Genomic DNA, 19,206 nt, shown 5'->3' on the forward strand with positions numbered 1-19,206 from the left:
TATCTGATATTAACTGTCGCACTCATTCTGAAAATCTAAATACTTGTCGACTTCTCAATTCTCAGAGTATTCGGCGGTAACATAACGTTGCGCTATATACATTATGCAAGCATACATTTTATCGCCGTTACTGCACAGAGCTATACTAGTAATTTTGTAATTTAGTATTACTTACCAATCACGAACGTGGATAGCTATGGCGTTGTTTGTTATTCGAGTTTGTAATTGTGAATGTCACATCCACAGCAGTTCATATCGTGCCGTAGATCAGGAAGACAATGTGTATTTGAAAACTGCGTTTTGAAATGGGCGTCGCTATGTCTGCTACACGGTAAAAATTATTGTTGTAAAGTACCCTGTAACCAGCTTGTAATGGCGGACTGCAAGCTTGTGGAGGTTGTAAACGCCAAAGGCAGGCACATAACAAGCTGTCGTGCTTGTAAATTAACATGCTTCAGAAATGATGTCCAATAATGGTCAACGCAGTTTGAACGTATACTTGAGACATAACTCATACATGATGTCAGACTGACAACGCAGGTCGAACACCCCCGGATATGCCCCAGACATGCCCCAAACATGACGTTTGAGTTGAAACGCAGTCCAAACTCACCCTGCATGATGTTCGATCTGCAACCTTGTCCGAACATACTCCAAACATTTATTAAACATGATGTCATGTGTCAACACAGTTCGAACACACCCCAGACCTTTGCCATACATGATGTTTGTGTCTCAAACTAAGACCGCAGCACTCTCGCCACACATATCCCAGACATGATTTTCGAGTGACAACGCAGTTCGAACACACATTCGATATGACCCGACACGATGTCGGAGTTGAAATGCAGTCTGAACCTAATCCATACATGCCTCAGACATCATGTCCGAGTGTCAACGCATTCCGAACACACCCCAGACATTAGAACCGCGAATTATTAATATGTTCCATAGCGTTATAATGTTCGTTCATTGGTTTCCTCATCATCAATACTTTTAATTATCATTCTTATGTTCATTATATTTCAACATCGTCTGTTAAATCATCCTGATAAACCGACACTGATACGGATACTGCTTGTACAATGTACTGTACAATATAAATACATGCGTTCTGGTTGAACGGTTCAGGAAAAGAGCGCGAAAGCAAGACGAGTATGGATATGGATTTGGATTTGAAATAATCGGAAGCAATGATTCTAATCGGGTTTAAAAACAATAGATATTGATTTAAAATGTATTTGAAGATGAATATATTTATACTTGGACATGTAGCGTTTTGTAACATTAGATGTTGATGCGATGATTCGAATAAATTTCAGCCTTTTCCTGACTTGGACTTGGATTGGGATTCCGGATTTGGAACAAAATTTGGATTTTAATATATCACAGAACGGCGCGAATGGCGAATCACCCATTTTCGTGCAGGTGGAGGTCCGTCTGTTTCACTGTTTATTGCAATTTGGGATGAATCTGTGGCCGTGTCCTACCGAAAGTTGCGCGTTTATACCGCCGTTTTCCAATAGAAAGTCTTTAATATCTCATGTGAATCGTTTCCACCGAGAGGAAAGCACATTCTTGTGCAAAATTGACCGATGCGACCGCGAGTTTGGTACGTGTAGAAGTTTCGTTGTACATGTTTATCGAACGCACAAAGAAGTCATAGAGAAGTCAACAAAAACGGCAGATATTCAACTTCAAGTGCCTATTGCTCAGAAAGCAGATAGTGATGATGGACAATTGATGATTGAAAGTCAGAGCGGTACTGGTACATTTTTGCAGGAAGTCGCAAAAAGAAATATAAATTTCGAAGACAGTTTCTTCTTATTTACGTTGCGATGCCGAGAAGAATTCACTTTACCAAAGTCGACGTTTCGCGATATCATGCTGAATGTTGTGGACATACTAGATAAATATAGGATCGAAATATCTTCGCAAATTTCTGCATCCAGCATGAACTCAACTGCTGCAAGTAGTAGCTCTCGTTTGGTTTTGCCAGACTTGGTCAATATGATGAATATTACCCAAAGTGACTGGCGTTATTCCAACGTGTTAGATCGATACGGCTTGATCAGACCCGTCACGCACCAATTTGAGGATCAATGTGAATGTCAGTATATTCCAATACTGAAAACCTTGCAATCGTACATTTCTCACAGAGATGTTATACAAAGCATAGATGATAAAATGCTGATGCGTAAGGGCCCTGATGAATTCTTGTATGATTATACTGATGGAAATATTTTTCTTAATAATGCATTTTTTCGTGGCCAAAGGGAATTGTTGAGGATTCATTTATATTTAGACGACCTGGAGTTGTGTAATCCTTTGGGGTCTGCTCGTGGGAGTCATAAGCTATCAGTTTTCTATTTTCAACTGGGAAATATTGAAAATAAGTTTTTGTCAAATATCCGTAGCATTCACCCTGTGCTCATAGTAAAGTCTTCTGTTGTTAAAAAAATTGGTTACCATGCACTGTTGGAGCCATTACTCTCCGACTTGAAAATATTGGAAACTTCTGGTATCGACGTAACTTTGTGGAATGGTTCCGAGAGACATTTTCTTGGTGGCTTGGCAACGATAAGTGCAGACAACCTCGCAAGTCATGAGATAGGCGGCTTTCGCCAATGCTTCAGCTCTGGCTACATATGTCGGTTTTGCACATGTCATTATTCTGAGTTTCGTGAAATATCTAATGATCGTATGTTTACCCTGCGAACATCAACGAATCATAAAGCACATGTTGAAGCAGCACTGGCAACAAATGAAGAAGTATTTGGAGTGAAAAAAGATTGTGTTTTTGAAAGCTTGCTCTCATTTGACACTGTAAATGCTTTGCCCCCAGACATGATGCATGACGTGTACGAGGGGGTCCTCTCTGTCACGTTGGACTACATCCTAACCAATTTGATCTACAAATTCGTCCCAAAGCAGCGCTTTGTGGAACGTGTAATGTCATTTCCGTATGGAAGGCATGAGATACGTAACAAGCCTAACTTTACTGGAAAAATGAACAGGCTGAGTGCGTCGCAAACTTGGTGTTTTTTTCGCCATCTTCCGTTTTTTGTTGGTCATGACATCCCTGAAGGGAATATGATCTGGGCCTGGTATTTGCTGCTATCAGAAATCTGTGATATTTTATTTGCTGAAGTTACGAAGAGGGAAAATGCTCATGAACTGGTGTATCTCGTTACTGAATTCTTCGAGACTGTAAAAGAGACAGCACCTGAGATTATAAAACCTAAATTTCACTTCCTCTTGCATTACGGAATAATGATTTTAAGGTATGGAAATCTCAGGAATGTCTGGTGCATGAGATTTGAGAGTTACCATCAACGATTGAAGAAAATTGCCAGGGCAAATTCAAATTTTAAAAACATTTCCTTGTCAGTCGCATGTAGGCTACAGTATCGAAAATGTTATGAATTTTGTTCGCCTGATATTTTGCATGACGATGTGCCAAGTGTTGACTCGCGGTCGTTACACTGGGATTCGATTCCAAAAGAGTATGTTGAACGAATTGAAGCCCATTATGAGGTCGACAGCCAGACGGTGACTAGTGTCAAAGTGTTTCATGACATGTCTCACAAATATCAGGTTCAAGATATTTTTGTTGTTGAAAAAACTGCTGATGAACTAACATGTTGTAAAATTGAGTATATATTGTATGTCAATGCTGAGTGCTTCTTGTGTACCAAATTGATAAAATCTATTCAGTTTATTGAACACTTTCATAGCTACTCCATGAAAGAAGTTGGGTATCGAGTTTTTCGTCCCAGAGACTTGATATATCATGAGCCCCAGCATATGTATGTAATCAATACCAGGAACTTGATAAGATTACGTCGTGGTGTGTATAACTGAGGAATGCAATCATTTGTGGTTTGATGTAATTCAGGTTATTTATATAGTCTCGGTTGCTATGGCTGACTCTGAAGAACAGTACAAGTTGAAGGTGACCTACGGTGACCGCTCAAGAATGTTTAGAGTGTACTGTAAATCAGACGTTAAAACGGCTGTGTTACACGAATTCCCGGAAGTTGACGCTGACAATGCCAACATTGAATACTACGATGAAGATTTTGGCTGGGTTGAACTTGATTGTGATATCGTCGAAATTTCCAATGGCGGTCTGTTAAAATTGAGTAAGAAGAAAAGTTCAGGTAATCGAGTCCCATAGCTATAGGTGCTTGGTTACTTGGTATTGGTGTCTTGCAGATTCTTTGAAAGCCGCAGATTCGCCTCGTGCTGGTCTTTGCAATTCAAATTGTGGCACCAGTATCGTGAATGTATCACTGACCGAAGAGCAGGAGAGTAGTAAGTATTTTGTCACATTTGCCGGTGTATAGTAGTGTTTTTGAAAATTTATCATATCGCTGACAAGCTTACGCGTACTTAGACGGGTCAATGCGTCAACACGATGAAGCTTGTCCTATCCATGTATTATGGGCAGTTACTGAGTTACGCACATTATTAACCGTCATAAATTAATGCTAACTATTTAAAACCCCTCCCTTTTCATCTGTCCACCGCATGTAGAAATAGAAGTCACCTATGCATGAGCTTGGCTAATAAACCCTCATGATGGCTGAGAATGCTGTTTTCTGGAATTCAGTCGCATTTTGTTTTAGTAAGTGGTATTTCAATTACAGGCGATATAGGCAGTGATCTGGCAAATTCTGAAAGACCCCATAATGTTTCGCCAGTCGTGAATGCGGAAGAATGCACCAATAAGGCAAAAAAGTGGCCTGGTTCTGAATACACGGTGCGCCTACCACAGTATTTGCATAACCAAGTGGAAAAAATGCAAAAGTTGCAGTCAAAAAGCGGCATGGGGCGAACTTTGAGATCAGCTATTGTGGATCATCTGTTCAAGGATATCGTGGAGTATTACGGGTGTGTATTGGCCAGGGGCGGGCAACATACGGCCCGCGAAGGGATTTTGTCCGGCCCGCGGACTGTTTTCCGTCTAACATGATAATGTGGCCCGCGGCCCCAGTCAGCCGAGATTCCCCAAGACTGTATGTTATTATATACGTGTATGCGCAGCGTGCGATAGTGGAGCTTACGCGTAAGCTCGTCGAAGCGATAAGACTTGCATTATCGCCATATATCGCGCAAAATAATTCCTGTCGATTGTGGCTTTGTGCTCCCTTCAGATGCTATGGCCATGTTTTACTCCAGTTCGGCTCTGTTACTTCCACAGCCCAATTCACTGTGTACCAATTTTAGTGCAATCGGGTTGATTATATACGTGAACGTTTCGTTCAGACTTTCTCCGCCAACGCATGCAAGAAAAGAGGCATGTTCAGCTCTAATTCGGAAATATCCAATTCTGAAATTAGTTACGGCTGATGAAGATAATTTTCTTCCGCCATATGTAAGTTTTGAGGCTTGCAGTGTGGAAATATCACACTCTGTCAAATTCGATACAATTTAGCACTCATGGATAACGAGACTCAACGACAAAATATATAACGAGCATCGGAAAATGAAAGACACAGACGATCCGGTTCTCCTAGCAAACAGAAAAAAGTTCGGACGGACTGGCCCGCGGAGACGGCTTCCTGCTGAAGAATCGCCGACGGCAAGCCCACGATGCAAGAAACCCAGAAGTTCTGATGTTGCAGACGAAGTATGAAACTGCTATTTCAATGGAACCTCAAAGTTGAGAAACACCGATTCATATCAATTAAAAATTTCAGGAAATTGAATCTTTGACCAATGATAAAAGTTCAGCTGAACACAAGGCATTCATATTGTCTGAATCGAGTTCGTCAAACCCAGCGAAGGGAGAGCTATTGAAATCCATGAAAGCCACCTTCAAAAGTCGCCGGTCTGACATAGAAGCCTGCATGCCAACTGCTGAAATTCTTATGGAATATCCGCTTCTGAGAGAATCATATTGGGTAAGAAAAATATCATTTGTTCGATTTCTGTTTACTGGTAATTGTTGATGTTTCAGCTATTGGAGGAGATGAAGATCATAAACAATGGTCTGAATATACTGGACAATATCCAAGAAAAAGCAATATTCTCTCAGCACGCGACAAAAATAAACTGGAGTCGCGTGCCAACCAGCATTACAGCTGTGATGGGTACGATGCTTCAAGAATACAAATTATTGGATGTCTCAAAATAATAATTTTTTTCAGATTCTGTGAAAATGAACTGGATGGTCGGTATACCTGCAATGTTCAAAGAGTCATACGACAAATTTTTGGTTATAGATCAGGTTCGTACCATATACATACCGGCATTGCATTACTATGAAGATAACCTTGCTACGATCATTATAAGCCAAGAGTTCGATATATTAGAGGATAGCAATACCTCAATATTGTAGTTCAGTGGTTCTCAACCTTTTTGACCTCGCGGCACCCTTTGAAAATTGAAAATAGATTGCGGCACACTAGCACAGTGGTTCGCAACCTTTTTGACCTCGCGGCACCCTTTGAAAATTGAAAATAGTTTGCGGCACGCTAGCACAGTGGTTCGCAACATTTTTTGACGGATCTGTAAACTGCCAGAATACTGCATTGTCACACAGGCGCCGCCATGTCTGCTGAATTCAGCCTTTCAAGCACGCGATGGCATGACAGCAATTTCGTTTTGTCATATGTACAAACTTCAAATCGAGTCTGATGTAGTACTGATCATTTCCTATATCCTAGAATTATTTTGCACATAATTTCAAAATTTAGAAGAAATCTCTCACGGCACACCGGTTGAGAACCACTGCTGTAGTTCTATTGGCAGCCACCTGCAGCTCAATTCTAGTTCCAACAAACTGGGATAATAACCTCAGCGACGGGAAAATTTGTTAGCTGATATAATTTGATCAACTATACTTCTCAATTCTCATATTCGGCACCTGTAACCAATGTTCCCTCTAATTTTTCAAGAGTCTGCGCAAACACGCCAACTCAGTGCGCAGGCCCTCGGACAGCAGTGCGCAACCATCCTCCAATAGGGTGATAAAACTAACTAGGGACTGGGGCTCTAGGCTTCTTCGGTACTTATCATGTACTTTGGGTGCCCATTTAGTAGTAGCGTCCCTAGAACGCGCCAGGCGCGAAAATTTTTCTATAATTCATGATTGCATCGGCCAATATGATCGGGAATTGCATATATATTGCTATCAATTTTCATCCTCTCCCTGCTGACATAATCATATTTACCGGTAGAGCTGGTCCAGTGAGGTGTGTTGGAATAGATAGGCTCTCTAAATAATAATAAAACATCTTCGGGCGTACCCGTTGATATAATGACTTCGTTACATAAAAGACGCACACGATTTCAAATTGGTATTTCTTAACTGGAAAATAATGTTCCCTCGATATGGCATTTGTCTTGTTGTGGGACTCGGATCGCCAGGACAGGAACATTCGGCGCCAGCCATTTAGGCGCCCATGGACATGGACAATTACACATATATTTGTATATATCGAAGTTTTCGGTCAGCACCGGGGCAGTCTTTTTCGCCCAAGGTTTTCTCGCTGCTGATCGTTCTGGCGCACTTCTTGGATTCGCATGTTACAAAGCCTTTAACTTCAAATGTCTTGGCGCGTCATGGTGCGGTAATGGCCGACGCCCAACTGCCCATTTCTATAAATCATGCCTAATTTTTGTTGGGAAAGGGTACCCAATAATCAGATATCTTACAATAATAAAACGCGCGTAGCGCGAAAAAAAATTCCTGAAAATTTCAAAAATACACCATGATTTATGTTAATTCTCGAAATAATTTTGTACCCCCTTCGAGCTCGGACCCTCCAATTGGGGGGTTTGGGGTGCGAAAGTTACGGTCCTGAGTAAATCTTACGCAATGTCCATGCCACGCGAAGAAGACTATCATTCGTTAGTTTCTTGCAGTTTAACTTCGTGCTAGCCCATTGTTATTTATAACTTTGTTAAACCAGGTTATCTCGCCATTCCCAGAAAATAATGAGCTATTGAAATGATATCAGTATCGCTCACGTGTACGAGGCCATACTAAAAAAATATCTCCCGTGAGGCGCAGGTCATTGTGAACTCCCTTCCTCACGGAGCGCAATAGTTACCTTAGCGGGGCGCACTTGTACCTCGGTTTCTGACTTCAGTGATAACACTATTTGGCCCTGGCAATGTTCCATCTTAATTTTCACGAATCTGCGCGCCTGCGTGGTCCATTGGACAACAGTGCGCAACAACTATAAAAAAACATCATTTCTGATTTTTTGCGCGCAACGTAGATTTTCTGTGCGCAGAGACCGTTTGAGCACTGCGCATTTGCGCACGTGCGCAGCTTAGAGGGAACATTGCCTGTAACATAACGTTACGTTGCACTTCGAGCCTACATTTCAACGGCAGTACTGATACGCGACCTAACAATCGCAATGTGGATGGCTATGTTCGTCAAATTTTTGAACGGGACCGGCACTTCCAAGTGGGTTCATTTCTCGCTGGTGATTAGGAAGACGATGAGGATATGCCGAGTAAAGCGAATTCGAGCGGGGTATTGATTGCGGGTGGGACCAATGTTCCCTCTATTTTTTACGAGTCAGCGCGCACTCACCGTGCGGTTACTTGGTCAACAGTACGTAACCACGAAAAAAAAAGGTTATCACTTCGAATTTGTTGTGCGCAGCTTAGAGAGAACATTGGGCACGACAGCAATTTTGATTTGTCTATTAACGTCACATCGAAGCCGATTTAGATTAATGATCATTTGCTGTATAAAGACTGGAAGTACTTCGCGCATAATTTTTGAATGTAGAAGAAATCTCTTGAAGCACCCTTACGAGACATAAATGGCACATTAGTGTGTCGCGGCATACCGGTTGAGAACCAGTGTTTTAGTAAGTGCTGTACTCGTCATCGTTGGACCAATTACACCAGTTTGCCAAAAAGTCATTGTTGGACCAATTACACCAGTTTGCCAAAAAATTACTCTCTTAGTGGTACTACTCTCATTGCCTTTCAATATACAGATGTACCTTTCTTTTCAGGATGATTCGGAATCACCAAACCCAATCATACATTTGGACACTGGGAAAAAGACATGGACGGTACACTTTGATGGGCTTAAGATTAATGACATTGTAGATTTTGCATATGCTTTGGCTATCATTCTATCCCTGCATTGGGTATTTAATATCCAATTCGAGCGCAGTGTGAATAACACCTTGCATTTCTTATCCATCTGCATTGGCAAAATCAAGGGACTGCGTGTACCATCTGCAGTCACTTCAATCTGTGATAAAATGTGATATAGAAAGTGATTCGACTGATTTTACCACTAATGGACATTGATGTAAAAGTGGTTATCAAGTTTTCAAGAAAATTTACCTTTTTTGGAGTGCTAAATCACATTTTGAACTGCTCTGAACTTAATTTTTACTCTGCTACTTCTGTAAAGTACAAATAGAAGTGGAATAAGTTTGTATCTGCCAAATTAACTGTTTCAGAGTACTTGAGTACTTTCCATTCATTTACTATACTACGAGAAGTATCAGCACGTGGCAATTGCTGCCCCTGAGCAATAAATTAGGACATTAGGTTTTACCCAAGTTCCAATGCTGAATAATGTGATCTTGCCTTTACTTTGACCTCTTCAATCTTATTAACATACGTCTCTGATGGCCAAGTCGTGACACTTTTGTTATTGTTCCATACTGTGTTATTATACTGTGCTGACTGCTGGTGTTACTATACTGTTCCTGCTGCATGTGTTGCTTCTGCTTCTATTCATTTGCTGTATAAAAAATGCCCGTTCTTTCTATTGATTTGTGATCAATTATGACCACCGTGCATCATGTCAGTTGTAATGTCGACTACTGCAAGTATCAGGTGCAAGATTATAGGTGAGAAAGAGAGAGAGTTACAAGCTTATGGTTGTAGTGAGCTTACAGGGTTATGGCTGTAGTGAGCTTACAGGGTTATGGCTGTAATGAGCTTACAGGGTTATGGCTGTAGTGAGCTTACAGGCTTATGGCTGTAGTGAGCTTACAGGCTTATGTCGCGGGCCGCAAAATAAACGTCTGCGGGCCGCGGGTTGAGAACCCCTGCACTACGCTATCGGGGCTCTGCAAAAACCAACGTCCAGGTTTACACCAAGAATATTGATATCCCAATTAAGATTTTATTTCTGTTTTACTGGATGTATTCGAAATCGTCAGTAACTAATTAATATTCCGCGTAAATAGTATACTCGATTAGAAAAATTACGGTTTTAGTATGGTGTTACCGGCATCAGAATTTCGCTTGGAATGGCAAAATTGGCATTTTGCAAAAATCGTATCGTCGGAAAGAATCCGATACCAATGCCTGGTATTTTATCACGACGATTCAACTGCACACAGACTTACATTGAAGCAATGACCAATTGTTCATGAGCATCCTATTTATCGATTTTCGCACAATAACTATTTTCCACAAAATTACATAGCCACATAGTTCATTGGTCGTGAGTATTTCAACCACTTATAGTAGTTTAAACGCCACAAACTTTATATTATAGAGTTCGACGTGACAGCTAAGACCCGAGAGCCGAAATTGCTCCGTAGCTTGCGTTCAACTTATGGACTTTGAATATTTAGGAGACATCGAATCGCAACCCTCTCTCGAATTCAATGAACAGCCGACTGCAATCCGGCAGATACAGAATGGCGCGAAAATACTGCGAGATATTCAAGCTGAGACGATAATACTTCAAAAGATTCTGGACGATATGTACCATTAGCTGACACGTTTCCTCAGATGTGAATTGTTCACAAATGATTATGAGAATTGTTCACAAATGATAGGGATTAATTGTGCCGCTTAATTATATATTTTCTTCATATGTCGGGCATTTGTATCGATGCAATTAAGTTAAGCAGTGCGTACTGTACATTCTGTCAGATACACCGTGATTACGTCTACGGCAAGACTTTCGGGATTTTCTGCAGTACTGACTACAAATTGTTTATATTGAAGTCTAGTCATATTCCATGTCAATAAATGTTCTCTTTTATCGCACTGAATGTGAGATTTTAAAATACTGAATGCGTATGTAATAAGACTTTTCTCATTATATAGTGATTGAAGTTAGATATATGAGGATTTCTGCGATATAAACCATTTGATAAGCATTGCTGGATATTATTGCTGCTGCAATAGGGTTTATGGGCAATGCCCTTTTCAATTGATTTACGACTTGTCAAACAACAACGTCAGTCAGTCGCATTCCTGCATTACGCACCCTCCAGAATTAGGGTAGGCAAAGAATGATCGGAGCTCCAGTAGGTTGCGTGATATGTGAATGTATGGCATTTGCTTTTCGTAGATTAAGGAAAAGCACTATCTCATCAAATCGATGCTTTTGTGCTGTTGTAGCCTTTTGCTATCAATCAAAGGCGTTCACTGGCAGCATAGAATTTGTGAGTTATGTAAAAGATTTGCACTCATTCAACGAGGACTGCTTTATCGGGTCAGGACGTATGTCAGGTGATGTGATCAAGTTAAGCAGTCTCTTACTCTTGTTTTGGAACCCCTATTCCACGAGAATATTCAAATCGTATGTCCCTTCAAATTTTGAATTCAATCTTTCGTGATGGTTGAGGTCCTCGGGAGGTATCGACGGAAATTACCCAGAGCAGAATAATTAATCGATTTGTATCTTCGATCCAGTAAACGGCAAGACAATTTGCCTACATTCCAGACTGATAATCGTCGAATATACTGACTTAAGTTGACAGGACTGCTGGAACGGGCTGCTGTGGTGGGTACTATGAATGATTACAACGATGCGATCATGCTGTCACTCTCGTATTCTGCAATGAATATATGAATATACTAATACAAATACCCACCATTGATCACAACACTATAACCTATATCTAACATCTATTGAACTGAATTAGTTCAAGCAGCACAATACAGGAGAAATCCTTCCTGCTGACTTGAGAGTGAAAATACAATATTAGGTTACTGATGTCAATGGTCGGTAAATAACATGACAAATAACGATTTTGCGAAATCTATAAATTGTTGTGTGTGGATAGGCACGAACTCATCATCGTATTTATCACTGTAAACAGCTAGGAGGCATGCAGTAATTGTAATATTGATCTACACCGACTGAACATTGACGATCCATACGTTCCGTTACTATTCCATTTAGTATGTAATAAACATTTTTTTTACTCGCTGTTTTGAAATTAATGTCGGATTAGCAGCATGAACGACGCTTCTGAAGGAAGTGAGAGCGCTTCATTGAAATTGGATCAACCGTTGAACGCAGGAAATTGGCATGCATAAACGCAACCTCTGTGAGGTCGGTTTTATGCTATGATATGATATATATTTCTGACATTTACAAACGCCGTAATAGAGATATTAATTACAGCTGAGTATTTGTGGTTTGAACTAGTTTGAACTATACGAACTTTGCGCCGACAACACTGTTCTAAAGGGAATAATACCATGGATTGTTGTGACAGTATCACTGTCATTACTCTAATTATTGCGCACGAAATGTATGGGTAATAGTGTGTGTTGATAGGCCTATGTATAAAATAGGTCTATATATTGCTGGCTCATATACCTAATTACTTATCCACATCACGTACAGTTCATTGTAAAAAAGTGGCTGACGTATTGCGAGGATAAGGGTGCCATGGTTTGCATTATCGTCTTTATTCGACACAGACGCTACCATTAGGGATGGTGTGAACGTGAGGTTCACGTTCGCGTTCTCTGTGTGAACCGTCCGCTCAATATCTATGTAGCAATAGTCAGACGGCTATTATATTGTCCGGTCTGCCTATACCGTTACAGCGTAAGCTTTCATTCCCTTGCATGTCTTCGTCGCAATTGTTGGCAAAGCGTAGAAAGATGTTGATTGTATGGAATTAATCTAGCATTTTCTTGCTCCAGTTGATACATTTGGCGAAGTCAGCATGTAATTCAGCATTGTGGCATATTGTGAACTGAGTAGCCGCTAGGTGTCGTGTAAATTTCTATGTCATTTGACTGAGATGTAAGTTTGGAATTAGCAATATGATGTCATGTGACGTCATAAAGTTCACGTTCCCGTTCACACCAAACCTTTCAAAAAGGTTCGCGTCCACACGAACCTGAACATTTCAGGGGTTGACACCATACCTAGCTACCATGTACTTCGTCTCCAGTTGACACCATAGCATAGATGAATATATTGTATTATGATCTGTAGTATTTGTTGAAGGATGCTAAACACACACAAAGTTTCCCCAAGTGAAGTTGAATACAAATTGTTTTAAATCACAGAGTTAATATCATGTCCAAGTTCAATGAAAGTATAGTTCGCTATCTTTACAATGGTACTGTGAGAGAGTCTTTATTTTCATCCAACCAAAATACATAACATACGGCAGTGATGGTGGTGCAGAAAATATGCATGCACAGTATTCAGTATTAGATAGGAATGATCGATAAGACCGTGAAGGTCATCTAGTCTGATCACACCAGCATCAAACAGGTACACTTGACTCTGAACAGTCTGGCTGTAAGAAATGTTTAGTTAAAAAAGGAAAATAGAATAAAAATTAAACGATGGTAGCAAATGATCAATGAAGCAATGTCTGAGCGAGGTAGGGCAACAGTGTTAGTAGTATACCGACAGAAGGTGATCAAGTAGGTCTTTTTTCAATCTATTATAAGGCAATTCACGGATATGTGGTGGTAATGCATTCCAGATTAAAGGTCCCGACTAGTCGATAGATCTCTTAGTTAGGTTGCTATTGGGTGGGGGTAAGTAGATATTTCCCTTTGACGAGGATCTCGTGTAATGGGAATGGACATTTTTAGCAGGTATGAAAAAGTCATCAAACACAGGAGGCATACTATTGGAAAATATTTGTGAACAAGTTTTGATACTTCGAAGCGATATAGGTCACCAACTCGAAAATTCCGATGCTTACGGTAGTAAGGCTATAAATTGGTACGTAAAGGTACAGATGAGATCAGCCGTATCGCACGGTTTTGCAGGGTTCGAATTCTGTACAAAAATATTGTGCATGCATTTCCCCATACAGCGATTCCATATTTCAGATGAGAGTGAAAAAGAGAGAAGTAGATTGCAGACGGGTCATTATTCCCACACACCGAGCTAGTTTTGATATTGTGCATTCAATATGCTGCTTCCAAGACAACTTGGAATCAATGGTGACGCCGATATATTTTGCTGAGTCACATATGGAGATATGTTTATAATTGATGTTCATGTTCACAGTGAAATTATGATTGGCATAACTTAAAACGAGCATCTCGGTTTTATCTGCATTCAAACTTAGTTTGTTTGCTTGCAGCCATCTCGATACTTTTGGGAGTTCGCTATTTACAGATGCATGCAAATCATCGACAGAGCTGGAGGTTATAAAGAGGTGAGTATCATCAGCAAATAGGGTTGTGCGGAATAAAGATTCATTAACAATATCATTAATATAAATGAGGAAAAAAGGTCGGTCCAAGGACTGAGCCCTGTGGCACTCCACAAGTTATATCTCTGGTAGTGAGTTTGTAGATAAAAATCAGCAGTTTTCTCTCAGTCGAATGATGCAATTCAATTTCAGGATTTCATGCATTTTCCCTGCGTGGCATTTCTCTAATTCCCCTAATTCTAATACAGCCCGGCATGAAGCCGATGCACAATAGTTGAAATACACTGCTCTAGAGGACTCTTATGACAACCATGCATGCAGTCACATTTGCCTATAAAGAATTGTGAGTATTTCATCCTCGCCCCATTGCCTGCGCTGATTGTGTGACAAGTGGCCATGTCGGACGATTGTAACAATGTCAGTAGCTCCAGATTACAGTACCGTTCACCTTTGGCAGTACCTGAAACGTGTATTCGAAGCGCTTTTCCTTTCCTGGTGAAAACGGTACGCATTCTGGAACTCCCCGGTGCATCGCGTACCAAAGCGGTTTCGTGACGCTTCAAACCAAGATATAAATGTGGTTGCTCACACCATTAAAGATCACACAACGAATTAACCTGCTCCAAGAAGTAAGTATTTGATGAATGTGCTATCCAGGTACGGGCTGATACTATTGTGTTCAACTTCAGAAATAAGCAAACGCGCAGAATTACTAACACCAGATATGAATTATTCTGGAATAACCTTGCTGATTTGTATTCTGGCCGGATTTACGTTTAAGAATGGCTGTTGTTCGGGCTGCAAGTAAGAATGTATAGTAAACTTACATTATTTACAACCGGTGGAGAGATTTACAGTAACATGGAGGTTAAAATTGGTAATTGTTTAACTTACATGGTTATGATTGGTATATATGTATTTTTGAGTGTTCCTAACCTGGCCACGTATAGGCACTCCGCTAGTTCAATGCTCATGCTACCGGCTCCAAGATCCAATGGCAAAAATGATTCGAATCAATAAATGTGATACTTCTGTTTGGTTTTACATGATTTCATCTGATCATGTTTTCCATAACTATGTATGCTGGGAATCTCATAGATTTCAGCATGTCGAAGAGGTGTATACCAGTCGTGCGTTTACTGTTCATATATACTGTGCATATGTAGGAGCCTACTTCAAGATACACTGTATAGTTTTTGAGCTTTACGAAGGAACCTCTTGCAATTCGAATCTCGAAATTATTAGCTGTGATATTTAAAGTCATAAATTAATTTTACATTACCCCGCAAACAAAGCTCAGTTCACAATCCACTCAATTCATTGAAAACGTACAATGCATGGACACTGACAATTATCCAGTTTTTCAATTTCCATGGATGTATAGTATTGTGTGATAGTACAAGAATAACGTACTCATATATTTTCAGTTATCCGGGGAAATGCGACAATGGTAAGTATATATTTCTAGCGCTAAAGCATAAGCTTTACCAGTCTTGCATATACTGAATTATAGTAGTAACACATTTACAACTATGTTCCAACGAACCTTATATTACTTGGCAGCGTGTGACTCTGGCGACTGGCAACAAGTCATGGGTATGACCGGAACTGAAATCGTTAGTGTATTATTTAGCGACGTATGTTCACAGTTATAACAAGGATGTCTTCGTCAACGCCATAATATTTTGTTTCTCTTGTGCCGGGATGATACATAATGCTGCGAATAACCAAATATTATTTCCATTTATTCTCAACTTTACATGTTCCCCAAAAGATCTGGTGTTGGAATGCAAAGCAATTAGTTTAGGTTAGCGATAACAAGTAGGCCCCATTTTCCGAGCTATATATGTAGATCTCAACTTGAACATTTAGGCTCAGTACTCTAAATTCCTCTGTTTTTCAGTTGAAAATATCGAACTGCAACCATCACCCGGAGTCAATGACCAACCGTCTCCACACCAACAAATACAGTATGGCGCGGAAATACTTCGGGATATCCAAGCTGAAACAATATTGCTTCAAAAGATTCTGGACAATATTTACTCTTAACTGACTGCGGATTTCACACAGATGACCAGAATTGATTCTGCTCATTGATTGTATATTTTCTTCCCGTGGTCATTTATATCGCCGAAATTAAGATGCGCACTGTACATTCTGCTACCCACCCACACAGCACTATACCGACGACGGCGAGACTTTCTATTGCCTGTTGTGCAGTATGAGGTACATTCGTGTATGTTGAAGAACCTTTTGAGTCAACGCAAATAAATGCTATGTTTTGTCGTCATAATTGTGAGGTGATATAATATTGAAGTTAGACAAGTGGGGATCTTCAAGACCAAACGCCTTGACTGTGTACTATCGGATGTTCGTGTATCTGCATAATAGACTTTTTACGCACGCTGTTTTCAATTACTTAACGATCTGTGTAACGTTATCGTCTGTGCGTCCCTTAACAGTGAGCAGTATAGACCTATAGCCTACCACAGGACGCATCAACCAGAATTAGGATAAGCGAGAAAAGATCCACGCTATATTTACGATTACCTCGCATAATGATTCAGTGGCCTAGTTGCGTGTCAACATAGATGTTAGATGCTATAACGACGTGAAAATTGTAATATATGAAAAAGGCTCACAGTGCAGAACCTGTTTGTTTGTGAACGTGAACCTCTAATTTTCTGAGGTTCACAGAGAGAACGTGAACGTCACGTTCACACCATCCATATTTGTAATGACTCGAGTCATGACTCGACTCGAGTCGCGATTTTTAGGTGACTCGACTTGACTCATTATTTCAAAGACGTGAAATGACTCGACTCTACTTGAGTCAATTTTTGTATCGACTCGACTTGTACTCGAGTCATTGTGCATTACTCGAACCAAGTCATATGACTCGAGACTGTGCACGGCTAAGCCTAAGACAGTCATTTCATTGTAACTTCGAAGAATAGTAAAGTTACCCCATTATTGGCATTTCAACTATCAGCTCTGATACTTTGAAAATAGGGCCAGAAACGGTTCAAACTGAGGAATATTACAAAATTATGAATTCCAGCCATTCTATATCAATGCTGCAGAGCTGAAAAAGTATGTTGGATCGGATTGAACTAAAAACTGAACAGTGAAAATAATGCCTTGGAATAGGAATTGAGTCAAAACACTATGACTCGGACTCGACCCTCTACCAGCTGACTTGGACTCGGTCTTGACTCGATGGTGAATTGAAAAGGACTCATCTTTACTCGAGTCAAAACTATAAAAGTGAGATTGACGTGTGACTCAGAACCTTCTTACTTGGTTACAACCCTGACATGAGGTAGGGCTGACTCCTGAGGTTGTTGCTGTTGTTTTGGTATTCATTGTGTTTCGACTACGAAGGTCATTTATAGACAAGGCATATATTTCTTTGTATGATTTATGATCCGCTGACTTGCAACATGGCCCAAGTTTGCTTTAGGCTCACACTTCTCACATTAGGTAGGCTAATTGATTCGTATCTGCGATCAGTAAGCGGCAAGACAATGTATCGCCCTATTCCTGCTGGTTTTCCTCGAATTGGCTGCGTTCAGTTGAGAGAAACTGCGTCAAATCAACATTGACTGGACCTTCGTATCGAGTGGTAACGAATGTAAAGTGTCTGCTCGATACTTCCCGCTGAGATAGGTGTTACAACGATTGATATACCGCGATTAGGGTAACTCCTTCGTGTTCGGCGATGTGACTGTAACAAAACTAAACATATCTCCCTGAAACTTATTTTTATTTTCGTCATTGTTCGCAATATTATAGTACATGTACATGCGGTACCACACCGGAAAAGATGCCTTTACTGCCGACGAGCCTTCGACAAGCCGATTTCCTCGCGCTGTAAAGTGTAAATATGGTACCAGCGATCGGTTATTACCTATAATAACCGAATATAAATAATGTTCAGAATACACAACGTGACAAATACCGATTTCGTGAATTCTTGTGATTGGCATGTTCGGACGAGCACAAACCAACCAATTATTTTATATTAATGTCACTCCAAACGGTCTGCGACTAGTTATTCCGTTGCGGAGAGTAGGCTCGTCATTAAACTGCAGGCTTAAATCGTTTTAATCACAAGATCGCTTTGATGAAGCTGTAAATATAGGCCTACGCGTCTGATGTGGTTGCTACGGGTAAAGTATTGTGTGGACTGTGGAAGCTTGTGTGTGAACGACCAAATACCGGTGGAAAGTCAACTGAACATAATAGTTGACTACCTGGCGTGTTCGATTATAGACTTATATTACACTGGTGCACACTAGAAATAACAATTATATTAGATAAATGTGTAAAACTAGCGATTTTGGTGAATGGTTATATTTGTTTTTCGAGCTTCATTAGCTTAAGTGTAAATACTTGAATCTTGACAGAACGGTTGGCTAAGGGTAATGAAGGTCATGGTGAGATCCCGCGTAAGTTTCCTCTAATGATTTATATAGCACGATTCAAATTATTTCGTGGATTTTTTGGAATTATTACATATGATACCGTATCAACATATTTCGATATTATACCTTATTCCAGTCTGTCCGTCGTTCTTTTTTTCGGAAATCATCCCGAAGTGGTAGATGCATTATTCATCTTATAAGACTGTTGGATTTCCGCTGATGAACTGGATTATTCATCTAAAATCAAACAACCCTTGCACTGCGTTCTAGCTGTTTCTTAATCATATCGCAATAATCTACGGATTCTATGCGCATAATGATACCATTGTGTTTGCGAGTCCATGCTCAGTGCTCATCTTCAGCTTGTTGCAGCAGCGCAGTAGAAACTCGGCAAC

General features: G+C 40.3%; 1 protein-coding gene and 1 long non-coding RNA gene across 3 annotated transcripts; both read left to right on the plus strand.

Annotated features, from left to right (window-relative positions):
* Nucleotides 1-3,281: 3,281 nt before the first annotated feature.
* On the plus strand, nucleotides 3,282-9,797 carry LOC145441875 (uncharacterized). Of its 2 annotated transcripts, XM_080319826.1 has the most exons (9): nucleotides 3,300-4,163; nucleotides 4,219-4,317; nucleotides 4,653-4,896; nucleotides 5,272-5,380; nucleotides 5,441-5,635; nucleotides 5,706-5,909; nucleotides 5,966-6,098; nucleotides 6,156-6,235; nucleotides 8,991-9,797. In XM_080319826.1, the coding sequence occupies exons 1-9, from the start codon at nucleotides 3,923-3,925 to the stop codon at nucleotides 9,249-9,251; spliced, it is 1,566 nt and encodes a 521-aa protein (XP_080175952.1). In that variant the 5' UTR covers nucleotides 3,300-3,922; the 3' UTR covers nucleotides 9,252-9,797. The 2 variants fall into 2 exon arrangements, with proteins under 2 accessions (XP_080175959.1, XP_080175952.1); XM_080319833.1 differs by lacking the exons at nucleotides 5,966-6,098; nucleotides 6,156-6,235 and having other exon boundaries at nucleotides 3,282-4,163.
* Nucleotides 9,798-14,977: 5,180 nt separating this feature from the next.
* Nucleotides 14,978-16,677, plus strand: LOC145441893 (uncharacterized). Its single transcript, XR_013915906.1, has 4 exons — nucleotides 14,978-15,013; nucleotides 15,074-15,188; nucleotides 15,812-15,834; nucleotides 16,288-16,677. It is a non-coding gene; the product is annotated as an uncharacterized LOC145441893 (long non-coding RNA).
* The last annotated feature ends 2,529 nt before the right edge of the window (nucleotides 16,678-19,206 follow it).

This window comes from Botryllus schlosseri, chromosome 1 (genome assembly GCF_051294905.1).
Source record: "Botryllus schlosseri isolate E-star chromosome 1, Bs_hap1, whole genome shotgun sequence".
Classification (NCBI taxonomy): Eukaryota; Metazoa; Chordata; class Ascidiacea; order Stolidobranchia; family Styelidae; genus Botryllus; species Botryllus schlosseri.

What these genes read in the sequence shown, in the direction of transcription:
- LOC145441875 (XM_080319826.1), top strand. Translation starts at nt 3,923, where the DNA reads ATGGCTGACTCTGAAGAACAGTACAAGTTGAAGGTGACCTACGGTGAC. An exon ending in GACCGAAGAGCAGGAGAGTA is followed by an intron (nt 4,318 to 4,652) that starts GTAAGTATTTTG and finishes TTTCAATTACAG; the next exon opens with GCGATATAGGCAGTGATCTG. An exon ending in AATTTTTGGTTATAGATCAG is followed by an intron (nt 6,236 to 8,990) that starts GTTCGTACCATA and finishes CTTTCTTTTCAG; the next exon opens with GATGATTCGGAATCACCAAA.